At 33.8% G+C, this 14543-nt stretch overlaps 1 protein-coding gene across 3 annotated transcripts in view; it reads right to left on the bottom strand.

The window, feature by feature from the left end:
- Positions 1-14186, bottom strand: part of AQP (aquaporin) — a 32080-nt gene extending 17894 nt beyond the window's left edge. Inside the window, exons 1-3 of one of the 3 annotated variants that reach the window (XM_069828509.1) lie at positions 13880-14184; positions 13656-13734; positions 2654-2912 (exon numbers count right to left, since the gene is read on the bottom strand). In XM_069828509.1, coding sequence (XP_069684610.1) covers positions 2654-2912; positions 13656-13670 — 274 coding nt within the window. In that variant the 5' untranslated portion in view covers positions 13671-13734; positions 13880-14184. Of the gene's footprint in view, positions 1-2653; positions 2913-13655; positions 13754-13879 lie in introns of those variants that run through there. The other 2 variants (XM_069828511.1, XM_069828510.1) reach the window with 2 other exon arrangements.
- Positions 14187-14543: the final 357 nt, after the last annotated feature.

Raw genomic sequence — 14543 nt, 5'->3', positions numbered from 1 at the left:
TCTGCACTAAAGTGTAAACTGGTCTCTGAAGATAAACTTTGAAGTGAGGGTGAATCCATTCTACATTAATACTAAATAACCTATAATCTGTATTCTGTACCCAACAGATATTCTTGATTTGTACGTATTGAGTACAACTTATGACGTAACTATGAGATATATGTAAGAAATATAATTTTACTAAAATGTTTATGAACTTGCAAACTTCTGTAATGTGCGCTGTTCAATGCTGATGTTTAATTTTTGCTAAAATATAATCATATTGAAAGTATTTTGATAAAATAAGTTTTTTCTTTGGAAAAAGAGCCTATAAAATGCTCCAATAAAATATACATACTTATAACACTATTAAAGCTGGAACGCATTATTTAACAAAAACTTGTAGACAAATATTATTTTAACAATTAGTATGCAAATTGTTATTTTGATAAAATTACATTCAGATCGCAATTACATAAAAATAAATCTTTCAGTCATTGTTTTCTCGAAACATGACTTTTGCTTATGAGCCCTTTTTCGGCTACTGTCTCAATTACAAAAGTGAGGATATGTTTTTCGACAATTATGTTTACATTCTTTCATATAAAGTAACTAATAATAACGTACTAAAGTTTAATTATAGCTATTTCTGAAAAAAAATTCTTTTGTGGAATAAGCCCTTTCACCTGAACACCATCGATATGGTACCATAGCCTATATCAGTAAATTTTGAATCCCTAGAATTCATGACTGAAGGCTCGAATTAAGAAAATATGAATTACAGAGTCCGAGGTCTGGAAGAACAGTTTCAAGATATTGTTAATTCTTGTAATGAGAATGAAAAGTCAGTCCTTCTTTGCGGCTACGCCACTTTTAAAGTATTTACAAAACTGACATGAGAACAGTGAGTACAGTTGGTGATCAAGAGTGATGAGTAGGTCTACTTTCATGATATTAACAGAAGAGGACTAACAGTTCCAGCTGATTTAGTCATGAATGTTGGAAACATTGCAGTCATCATGAACACACTCATTTCTACCACATTTCTTCGAGACTGTGATATACAGTATGAATGAGATATACGTCTTTGTAATTTGTATTGCATGTTATTGCATATAGCGATGCCGATATAACCTTGGCAGTTGCAAGCGTCTTAAATAAACCATAATTTTTTATTGCATATACTTTTAGTAGAATCTTGTAAATTTCAGCATAATTATTTAGTTGTATATATTATGATTAATGAACAATAAGTTTATCCTTGATGATGTGTTCAGTGATAAAATGAATTAACAGTGTAACTCAATCTGTAAATGTTATCTGCTATTATTATTAAAGCCAGAAGTAGGTTATTTTCTAAAAAAAAAAAAAGTTTGTATATACGTAAGTATAAACTCTCTAGAATATCAATGTGATAAAGAAAATAATTGTGTTTTCAGGCAGGTTGGTACAAATCTTATGCTTGGCTTCAATATAGTGTAGTGGAAGATGTTGCTTATTGTTTTGTTTTTCTTTGTCGATTCAGGAACATAAAATATGAAGGTACATTTTCATTTTAGATATTACTTATAGCACCTTTCACTGTCTACAGGATGAACCGTAAGTAATGTTATTAATTTCAGAGGGCTATTCTTTGAGGTATTTCAAACAAAAAAATGGAACCGAAAATCTGAAAGTGAGATAAATAATATTGTGTAATAGGACCTGATGATGCTGCACCAGCGAAAACATTCGTCCTGCATACATTTATATTTGTATCAAATGATTGAATAAATTTATAATAGAATTTATACAGATAAGTTATAGATTGAATGAAATATTAATACCAGTTTTGCACGTTTTTTCTTTCTTTTCGAGATAAAAATTGTTTTATATGAAACGTTTCATTGCGTGTTTTGGGAAAGTCATTGACTGAATTCGCAATATGCTCAGTCAATTTAAGAGAGCAGTGTATTAGGATAATAAATTATTGAAAAATTTGTAGTTTTGTCCTTTAAATGTGCAGAAATGTGATCCAAACAAATGTAACTTTTAGTTCTGCAAAGGAATTTTTCAGTGTTACATTTGTTTGGATTAAATTTCTGCACATTTAAAGGACAAAACTAAAACTTTTTCAGTCATTTATTATCATAATAATATCTTAAATTGACTGAGCATATTGCGAATTCAATCAATGACTTTCCCAAAACACGCTATGAAATGTTTAATATAAAAGAATTTTTATCTCGAGAAGGAAGCAAAAACGAGCAAAATTTTATTAAAATTTCTTGTTTGAAATATGTATCTCAAAGAATAACCCCCTGAAATTAATGACATTACTTACGTTCACTCTGTATATAGCACCCCATCTACACCCCATCTACAGTGGTGCTGCCACTGCAGGTTAATCATTATTTTCAACAATAATATATCTGATTCAGCCAGTATGAAAATGATTCTAAACTCATTAGAGATACTTAAAGCAAAATGGCTATTAGAGCAAATATAGCTGCCAGTGTTTGAATTTGAAAAACTATTATTTTATAATTATAACTAAGTAGAAACAGATTTTAAATGTGGGTTTTAATCCATGGATGCCAGTTCCAGCAATTATACTCCAATTTGAAGCTGTATGCAAACAATATGTGGCTTCCAAATCATGATGCCTCTCTGACAATGTATCAATCGGTCCTACCGATGATGAGCTCAAAGCAGCATCCACACAACTCTGCAGCAGCAATGAACTCCTGCAGCAACTGCCGGATGAATGGATCTTTGATGATGTTGTCTATAAGCCGACGTGCAGCATGTGCCAGTACTAATGTCAGAAGGATGAAGAGTGCTGACACTACAAGCGAGGGCAACATACTCGATGCTCCAGCTGCCCGTCGACAAAGCTTCAGGCACGCGTTGAGGAACGTCTTCTGAGGCCCTGGTGGGGACAGAGCCATAGCCTGCAATCCAGATAGCACTCATGAGTTTGTGACACGACCTCTGAGATGCATTGCTGTCAGTACCTAATTTATGGTGTTCTGCAGACTGATTTATTTGTTAACAAACCGAATTGCTTTTATTATTTATTTGTTTATTTACGCACTTAACTTTTAAGATATTTACCCATTTGTTACTTTTATTATTATTATTATTATTATTATTATTATTATTATTATTATTATTATTATTATTATTTTTACCGGTATCATTATTATTATTATTATTATTATTATTATTATCATTATTACAGTATTATTATTGTCATTTAAATAGTTTATTACATAAGCTATTCTGAATTAATAATACAAAAAAACCAAACTCAACCCCAAATTAAAAATGTTCCTCTCACTCACGCATGCGCACGTATATATACACACACACACACACACACACACGGACGCACAAATCACACACACACACACCCCACGTGCGGAGGGAAATGAAGAGGAAAGAAAGGGGAAGAGGGAGGGATGTATATGAACATGCAGGGCTTTCTTTTCAAAACTTTCCAGTCTAAGTAACAAATTATTTAAATTGAATTCAATTTAAACAAAAAACACGTCAATTTAGATACTGAGGGGGAAGTCTGAAACCAGGCTTAATTGCATTTTAGATTTCACACCCCCCCCCCCCCACCTCCCAGCCATCCCCACTTTGAAATTTCAAACGACATCCCTATATTTTTATACTTAAATATGAAAGAGCATTCAATTGTTTATACACCTCATTCATTTATTTCACATCTTTTGTTTTATATCGTTGCCTGGCAAGCTCGACTATTGTTACTGTTGTTTTGTTGTTGCTACAAATACCATCGAACATTTCTTGTAATAGTTGTGTTCGTGTATTAAATTATTGTAAAATGGTGTATACCCTTCAAGAGAGAACAGAAATCATATTTATTTACGGAGCAGAAAACCATTGTGCTCGTAGAACTACTAGAGCTTTCAACGAGAGGCATCCTGAGAAAAATGTATGTCATAAATCTAATACGGAAATTTGAAGAAACTGGTCCTGTGTGCAATAAAACAAATGACCAACTTAGAAAACGCGATGAAACTTCGCAGATTGAAATACTAGGTCATTTCATTAATGAACCCATCATCTCCATTCCAAAAGTAGATCCTGTAACAAACATTTGGATTGATTCCAAACATAAAGTGCTGAAAATGAACAAATTTTTCCCTACAAAATACAAAGTCACCAACAGTTCAGCGAAGATGATTTTGATAGAAGAGTAGAATTTTGTGAACAGATGTCTCAGAGAATTGAAGATGATCCAAATTTAACACACAGTATTTGCTTTAGTGATGAAGCGACTTTTTTTCTTAAATTGGTTTGTCAACAAACACAATTGTAGGTAGGTACTGGGACATTGAAAATCCTCATGTATTTCGTGAAGATAATACTCAGTTCTCTCAGAAGATCAATGTGTGGGCTGGAATTTTTTGGGATGATATTGTTGGACCGATTTTCACTGAAGAAAACCTGACTGGAGAATTGTATCTGAACATATTAGAAAATGTAATTGATTCACTTATCACTCAGTTGCTGAGAACCAAGTCAATGAAGGAAACGTGGTGTTGGACGAACAAAATTTGCATTTTCAACAGGACGGAGCTCCCCCATACTATGCAGTCCCTGTGCATCAATGACTGGATAGAATATTTCCTGAAAAATGGATTGGTAGGAGAGGTGCTGTAGAATGGCCGGCGAGATCTCCAGACCTGATGCTGCTTGACTTCTCCTTATGGTGTCATTTCAAATCAGTTGTTTATACTCCTCCGCCTAAGAATATTCAAGAACTGAAAAATAGAATAACCCAAGAATGTAATTGGATTAGTAAGAAAACACACCAAAACGTTCGTAAGGAGTTCCAAAATAGACTGCATTACTGTTTGACCAACAATGGAGCACATTTTGAACACATGATTTAGTGCAAAATAAAATGTTTCTTGTCAGGTTGCAAGGCAAAAGATATGAAAAAATGAATGAGGTGTATAAACAATTGAATGCTCTTTCATATTTAAGTATAAATTATTTACATCTTTTTTTTTTTTTTTTTTTTTCAAAATTCAGTTCACTGTGCAGTGATGAAGTGTTTCCCACAAAACTCAAAAACTATCCAACATTCTGTGATAAAATTTTGTGTGTGTATTTATGCATGTCATATCTACAATATGATGCAAGATCACTTCTTTACCTTTGATAGATTGTCTGATAAAAATAAATTCATTAAACAAATGGTCAAATATCAGTATTTTCTTCTAACACAAAATAAAAAAAAATATATTATTTATTAAGGAATGTAGTTGAAAGAGCATGATATTGTAAACACGAGTTTCAGCAATAAAATAAAAGAGAGAGAACATGAAAAAGTTAAGTTTATGAGTTATGAGGGAAATGCTTCATCACTGCACAGTGAACTGCCACCATTTTGAATTTTGAAAAAAATATGTAAATAATTTTTTTTTAATCGTAAAAATATGTTTTTTTTTTTTTCATATAGCAGAAGGACAGATTTTACACATACCAATTTTCATTATTGTACAAGATACAGTAATGGAGGAAAAAAATGTTGAATATTTACAAAAATTTTACTGCTGTGGGCTATACCTAACCCCTTAAGCCTGGTTTCAGACTTCCCCTTCAATATCTAAATTGACGTGTTTTTTTTTTTTTTTTTGTTTAAATTGAATTCAATTTAAATAATTAATTATTTAGACTGGGAAGTTTTGAAATGAAAACTCTGTATAAGAGCTTGCAAATTATATTTATAGAATTATTAAAGTTTTTCTTTTTTAATAAAATGTAATTTTTTACAATTCATGTTATGATAAAAGTTATGCAGTTACAATAACATTAAACACTAAAAAGCAAGTATTCTGATAATAGGTACCGGTATTTAAGATTTGTATTCAATTTTCTAGAAGTGGTTAGATGCTTATTGTTTAGTTTTATCACCATTTAGAGTGGCCTGAATATTTTGTTGATGATACAGATATTACGTTTTACAAATCTATTTTTAAGTTGACATTGTGGATAGTTCAAGTTAGACAATTTCATATTGGTTTAGTACACGAAACTGTATCTGTTGAGAAGTTACTCAAACCTGCAACATCTGCACTGCAGATTTGTCTGACTTTTCAGTTTCTATTGCACCATTGCTGTGTCACTGCCAAATAATGGTGTGACACAACACAGTGCTTGCAATACATTCTCATGCATAAATTATTGTTAATGCTGTTAGTTCTAAAACGGCATCCACAAGTATGCACACATTCACTTGTTACATTTAAAAAGTCTGTTTTTTGTTTATTCTTAATTAATTCCAGTTATGCCACTCAAATTATGTAAGTTCAACTTTTATTGAAATTAATGTGTCAGTTTAAAATTTGTGAAAAAGAATGTAGCCTATAACTGCGAAATATTCCTCGAAGAATCCATGTGGAACATAATGCATGAACCAATTTTATTAATCCTTATGTAGGTCCTAATGTGTTTCTTACTAAACGAGGAATGTATAGGCCTACTTTATCGTATAAAATCGATAATACCAATTATATCTTTACTTTGGTTAATCATGTTAGAGAAAATCATTGCATCGACATTTTTTTTTTTAATGTAAGATATTTAACAATTCAATTAAAAGAAAATAGCAATGATGAAGTCTTGGAATCTGAAAGTTTCGTAATGACCTACACATGATCAGTGTTTATCTAGATGGTTAATAGTGGGGCTGTCACCTTAACTAAACTTTTTGCCTGTGTCAGTTAAACAAGTACGCAATATTACCTATGCAGTTTACGTAAAAAAATGTTTTCGTTTGAAAATACCAAAGTAATACAGAATTATATTAATATAATTTACTGGAGTTGCTATCTTCTTTATTACCAGAGTGCGGACCTTTAGGTCCGGAAATTCCCTTCCTCCTCCCCTAATGGCGGGTCTGTAATACACCATGATGAGATGAGATGATGATGGAGATTTGTTGGGATGCCACAAGGGAACCAGAACTCCTGGAGAAAACCTCTTTGTTACAGGGACCCTGGGCTTACCCAACACAAGTTATAAATTGGGGACATGCCAGGGATCGAACCTGGGTTCACAGGATTATAAGTCCAGTGCTTTAGCCATTAGACCACCATGGTGGTCGGTCCAGAAAAGTTAGTTTATGCAATTAAAATAGGTGCTTAAGTGATTCAATTAGTAGGTTTTATTAAATCTGAAAGAGGCTTAATAGATTAAAATGACAGCAGCACCGCAGCCAGAAGTTTCCAAGCCAACGAAATATCGATTGGACATAACTATATTTACGAAGTGTGCTGAAAATACAATGAAATATAATTTAAATTATTCTGTAAATGTTTCAGAATCTGTTTTATTCGACATTTCTGTAATGAATTTATATGTTAATTTCCTATATTTTCTCGTAGTTTGATGGTCGATCTAAGTTTTTGTACGTCTTGATTACACAACTTTTAACACTGTATCACTTCGGAATATGTATGATAAGTACTTTCTTGTGTTAAATTTTAACGTACCTTGTTAACATGTTTCGACCTATTTTCGGTCATCTTCGTAGTTCTGAAGATGACCGAAAATAGGTCGAAACATGTTAACAAGGTACGTTAAAATTTAACACAAGAAAGTACTTATCATACATATTCCTAAGTTTTTATCTCAGAGTATTAGAATGTCTAAAGCTTAATACAAATTTCACAGGAAACAATAAATTTTTCCATTCATTGTTAACCCTTAAGCCGAAATACCATTCTGTAATTTCTTTCTTGAATAGTTGCAACACTATGTAATATTATGTCTTATCCTTTGAGCTACAGGTATTCTTTAGTACTTCTTTAGGTGTGATGTAGTGTGGTTGTAAGCTATAGTCGTGTCGCTGTTATCTCCGGTGTGACTCCTCCTCTTTGCTTACGTCTTAGAAAGTCAAGGCTCTATAAAGTCTAGGTAGGTAGTATCGTTCGCCATTTTTGTTCTTTCGTTGCCGAGCTACCAGATGAGAAATTTATTTGCTTCATCGTTAAACATTATCATGTCGTAGCTCCTATGATAATAAATCAAACGCACTGTAATTGAGCAAATAATTGAGCGACAAATAACGTCCCTGTATGATTTCTGCAAACGCCAACGAAAGAGCCAAAATGGCGGGCGATTATATTAAGTATTTATCGAGCCTTAGGAAATTCATTACATCATCAATAGCGAATGACAAGACGCACACGTTTAAATGTAGCTGACCTGCAACGTGATTGGCTTCCGGAAATAAGAGCGACGGGACTATAAATCTGTTCAGTGCACTGTTGCCACTGTTTCTTATTACAGTATGTAATTATTATCCGCTACATTTACCTGGTCTCACAGACCGGTTTATCATATTATATAGTAGTTCGTGTATTTCAATATTTTTGTTAGTATGTTTTGTGTTTAATTTATTTTCGGTAATGTCAGTTGTGCCCACCAATTGTAGTTTTCGGAAAATAATGCAGCAATGGCTTGAAAATGAAGATGAAGTTGGTGATGAAAATTAAGTGAATATTCACATTTCGATGATTCTGACCAAGACCCTGATTTTATCATCCCTAGCGCTAATAAGACTGAAACATCAGAGTCAGATGACGAGTTGTTAGGAAGAGTCATACAAATCCCTAATGAAGTTTCCAGTAAGAATAGAGATAAAACAGTCCCACCTCATTCTCCTAATACTTCTGCAACTAATGACATAACTTTTATCTTGAAGCAGAGTAGTTTGTATGGTACAGCTCACCCCAACGAAAACCAAGAAAACGCCTTCACTCACTATTATTCGAGATTTACCTGGTATTACCACCTCTGTTATAGTCTTACATATTGCAGCTGCTCCTGTAGACGTCTGTAACCTGCTTCTGATGATTTTACTGTAAGTGAAATTGTTCTATGAACAAACCAAAAACTTTAAAGCAATAGAAGAAAAATTCAAGTTTCAGAAATTATTAGTAATTATAGAGAAAAGAATGTGTAGAAGTTAGCCCTCTTCTAGGATTACCTTGTACGTCTTACCATAAAGAACCTACCCATAAAGTTGAAATATAATATTGGAGAAGTTCATCAATTTATAGGATGTACTAACACAGGAAACATGAAGACATACAGGCTTGAAGAGAGTAAGACCTGCAGTGCCTGTCCATATCAAAAGACAAGAAAAACAGCAAACAAGTGTATTAAATGTACGGTGTCATTATGCTTGGCATGTTTGTAAAAGATCTGGAAATCTTGCTAAAAAATACACACAACAGCTGTTAGATGTAGTGTTCACAATTTCAGACTTTAAGGACAGCAACAGATCACAGAGTAATAGATTGAAAATGACTGTAGGAACTTATATTTCTGCGACTTTGAGGTTTCAGTATGTGGCTAACGAGAAACACATTTCAGTATTAGTGACGTCATGTCTCAATTAATTATCCAAAAGTGAACAAAAACATTACATTTATTGTAAAATGTGTGTTAATTGATAAAAATAAATTATCTTGAATTAAATATTTTTAATTATATTTATTGTAAAATATTTATTTATTGATAAAATCTTGCATTAAATGTGTATAAATTACTCGTGGAAACAGTAGGCTAATGAAATAAGCCCAATTTCCTAGACCGATCTTTCTGTAAGTGTGATTTTAGTGTATCTGTCAGGTTAAGAATAAAATATAGGAAATCGCCAATTTAATGATTCAATGGAGATAATTTGCTTTACTTCTATTATAATGTTAATTAACTGTATTTTCAAAAAAACACTTCATTTGTATAATGATGTACAAAAGTAACTGATTACATTTCCGTCGTACTGTAAATGCGTTTTTAATCAGTTACTTTTGTACATGATTACACAAATAAAGTATTTTTTTGAAGAAATGATAAAGTAATATAATTTTCGGCTTGTTCTTCGTGTTGATATCTTACCACTCATAAGTCTCAATACCCAATAACTATGGGAGTCAAACTTCAGACACATTTTTTTTTTCAGCTAAACCATTATTCAAATACCAAAATGATATTTGAAGAAAACAGTTGAACTTCTTATGGACAATAATATTAAGATTAGTATGTTGATGGATTGCTGAATCTACAACAAGCCAGTATTAGGGCTTTGTTTAAGAAACAGTGACAGCGTTGTAATGCTCACAACCTTCTCAAAGAGGGTTAATAGAGGAACCCAAAATTTTATACTTTCTTTAATTTAAGGGCACCAATCCGATACTCCACTCATAAAATTCCTATGCAAGCATTTTTTTAAAAGTGGTTTGAGTTGTCTGCCAAAACAGCAGTTTCAATCGAGGAAGCTGTGTTAAGCAATATAGACAAATGTTCAGAAGCACAGCAGAAAATCTAAAGCCAAAGTTAGCGCAAACAATTTTTTGGCGAGATGAAGTAATGACCAAGGATGAAAACTGTCCTCTTTTCTCCACTAACTGTAGAAGTTAACCCTCTGCAGTTTTTGTCTAGTTCCATGTGATACTGGTAAGTTACTTGAAGCAGGAAGACAGCAGATGACACATCAGACAAAGATGATTCAGACAGTAGGCCTAATATCCAGTATGGTGCCCCGAAAAGTGTTTGCCCCCTTTTTGCTAAAATATCTGTAAGGGAGAATTGTTTGTTGCTATTGCATTGCAATTATTTTTAGATATTCCAATTTTTACATGAGATTAAAGAAGTGTGGAAATAATGGAAGAGGATAAAATATAGTAGATAAGCTATCCACAAATAATTTGAAGTTATGAATCCATAGATAAAATAGACCTAGAGCGCTCATGTATAAGATGGATAACTCTATTACAAACATGTAATGCATTTTTTTAATCTTGAATCTGGAACAGGCATCTAAGAAATGTAATCCATATAATAATAATAATAATAATAATAATAATAATAATAATAATAATAATAATAATAATATAATAATAATAATAATAATAATAATAATATGACGACGATGATGATGATGATGATGATGATGATGATGATGATGAGGACATTTAACTTCATAACTGAATTTATTCATGTTATAATCCGTTTGCTTTCATTAAAAAGTGATATGAGCTACAATCAGACTATTAGAAAGAAGCTTTTATTATTAAGTAGGCCTACAAAGTAATAAATAAGCATAATTTCATATTTATAATTTCTCAGTATCGCGTGTTTATTGATTTACCGTACTAATTCAAAGTACAAAGTACCAGTAAGTATGAAGTAAGAACAAATATTTATTTCAGTATTAATGTATTGGAACATTTTAATCTTATTGATGTTTGATCATTGTGTCGTACATCGTACCACTACGTACGAGATTTATTTTTATATTATGTGACAACGGCATAAAATTCTCTAATCACGGATAGGGAAGGAATGATCTGCAGTTCTGGAGCAATTGCACAGAAAAAATAATTCTAGTAGCATAAGCTAGGCCTGTTTATGTGGAGATAAGACGGAGACAAAAATCCATTCTGGTAAATGGAGATGAAATCCATGATATTTTCAATTGAGAACCATGACAGTTTACGAAAGGTGGAATTTACTAGCTATAGTATGAAGAAATGTAATCTACATAAGAAAGAAAGACAAGTTTTGTGTTCGTCATATTTTTATAAGACTTTAAATAAATAAGTTTGTTATATTATATTAAAATGTCAGTGATCTGCAACACTGCAAGAAGAGTGGCGAGCTTATATTATTTTCTGAATTCATTTTTAGGAACAGCCGGTGGAAATGTGTTGTGACGAAATTTTGGTTGGATTTTATTGTTATAAAGGTTAATAATTGTAAGACCTTTTATAAAAAGAAAAAGTTGTTAGCGATGTATTATTCTTAAAATATTATGATTTATGACACATGCCTACAATCCTACATTAACATATCGCAGACACAGAGTATCGCAACTGTGCTTTTCTATTGTCTGTCAAAGGAACAACAATAGTAAAGAGAAATAAATAGTGCAACTTATTGTTCAATTATGTATTATTTCGGAAGTTCGCTTTTGGTGCTCTGATTTTCTTGCGTGCTTATTTTGTTGGAAGAAAGACCATCGGCTGTGTAACCCTTTACATTTCGGATAAAGTTTGTTTACATTCGTTGTGCATACAGTAATGAGGTTGAACGTTTCACTCGTACGAGAATGTTAGTTTTACTTGTCTATGAGAATGAATACGTTATTTGTTGAAAATCAGTAGATTTGTATGTAGAACTCATTAATACGTCAATATCAAATATACTAGCATTCTACAAATATCGTTAAGGTAAACGCAGACGAAAATTACTCAAATTTGGTAGCAGTGACGTCACCAGAATTTATAGTTTGAAGTGACTTGAGAAGATAACTTAGGCATTCTATTAAACATATTTACTATTAAAATAAGAGTTCACGTAATATTTTTAGGCCTCTTATAAGCGATTTGAAACTTACTTCAAAATTATTGTCGGCATTTCACTTGAACAAAATTCAGTGGCAGTGTCAAAAGTATGAACGTGAAAATAAGTGTCATATGCCTGACATCATATTGGAAGGACTTGTAGAAAATTTCGGAGGGCTTAAGCTCCTCCAAATATGGTCTAGTGACGTTACTGATTCCATATGGAAAATAGGTTTCCTACAAGCATAGAGTTACCGAATGCAAACATTGATTTAAGGTAAACAAAAAAGTGTGTAAGTTCTAAATAGTACATGACAAGCTGGTGCGCCAATAGGCCACAGTCCACACCTCTGGAGTAACGGTCAGCGCTTCTGGCCGCGAAACCAGGTGGCCCGGGTTCGATTCCCGGTCGGGGCAAGTTACCTGGTTGAGGTCTTTTCTGGGGTTTTCCCTCAACCCAATGTGAGCAAATGCTGGGTAACTTTCGGTGCTGGACCCCGGATTCATTTCACCGGCATTATCACCTTCATCTCATTCAGACGCTAAATAACCGAAGATGTTGATAAAGCGTCGTAAAATAACCTACTACTACAGACCACATGATGTGATAATGAACATTGAAACAATTCATTTTAGGGCAGGCACAAATTACGCATGCATTGGCTGGGACGTGCCAAAACATCGGTATTCACTTTCTCCATCGTGTGGAAATAAGTATTTCATGTGGGGGACAGTCTCTCAAATTACAACTCTTGATTATCATTTATTAAAATTAAAGTTTACGTTATATAATATAAAAATAGCGGGCCCTTTTATTTTATTTACAGAGCTCCTGTACTGAGAGGCGTTTCCCCAAACGATGTCTGGCGGGCGGACTCTGTTAATTATATCCTCACCTCGCAACTAGTCGACTGTCAGTAACCGTGTGCCGCAGCTATAAAAGCAATGGTCATGTCTTCACTCGGCGTGTTCCGAACTTCGCCGAGGACAGACTTGCGCACGAAATCACACATTCTTCATGTTCGCATAGTTACTGTGTTGATCTGTATTGTATCAGATGTCCGATTATATGTAATTCGAATGTAGTCATGATGTCATGATTTTAAATTGGTAAGTGACCACGAAGTTACCATTTTGAAAATTCTTATCACACACTAATGGTAATATAGGGTTTACAAATTTAAACGAAACGCGTGGGTTAATTTTATCTCACTGACGCACATAAAGTAGTCGAACCTCTCTTGTTTTGTTAATAAAAATGCAATTCGTCATGCATTCAAACATTGTTAATGTACGAACCTTGGTTTCTCTCATTCGCTATTGGCTGCGGGCGAGGAAAGTTCTGCCTTGACTGGAGGAGCAACGCGCATTGTTGCTGCTGAAACCGAGAAACAGGCCGTGGACTGGCGCGCTTCCAGCTGTCCTACAGAAATCTCAATTTGGGCCGGTATTCTCCGGGGTAGTTAATTGCAATAGCTTCACTACTTGATACGCTACTTACCCAACTAGGAGCGAGTACTTACCCGCAGGCCGGCAGCGCTCGACTGAGGCAGCGGAGGCAGCTCCCGCTGCGGCTATTTCTGTTCCTGGCATCCGAATTCGACGGTCGCCTCTTTTTATTTGTGGCCTTATGAATTAACAGCACTTTATCTAGAGGCCAAGGCAACTGTATGTGTTTCAATAATTGTACTACAGCGCTTGATGCGAGGGGGTGCAGCTTGCAATTAGATGCAACTTTTCCGGCGTCTCGGTTTAATAATAGTTTATTGCCCCCCACAACGACGCTTCTTTTTTCATTTCGATGTTTCTCATGTCAGAGGGATCGTACAGTAAAGCGAATCTTCCCTTCAGAAAATCTCTGCGGTAGTTACGGTCGTTACGCAGCGTCGAGACTGGATGGTGGGGGTGGGGCTGCAGGCATTGTGTTCGTACACCCCTTCTCACTCCGATTTAAACCCAAGACTCGGAGATTCCTATAAATAAAATAGATACAGACAATAAATTTCGATGATGCAATTCGAAGGTTAGGACCTATTGCCATTGCTTTCGGGCGCATGCGCTATAGATACCGTTCAATATCAACTTGTCCACACAAGGCGGGAAGATATTGGGGATTAAAATGTCTCAGATTTATATGTTTGACAACCTATTATTTAAAACTTATTCATGTTGTTACTTTACATTCTT

Source organism: Periplaneta americana, chromosome 6 (genome assembly GCF_040183065.1).
Source record: "Periplaneta americana isolate PAMFEO1 chromosome 6, P.americana_PAMFEO1_priV1, whole genome shotgun sequence".
Classification (NCBI taxonomy): Eukaryota; Metazoa; Arthropoda; class Insecta; order Blattodea; family Blattidae; genus Periplaneta; species Periplaneta americana.
This window is presented reverse-complemented; position numbering and strand designations above follow the sequence as displayed.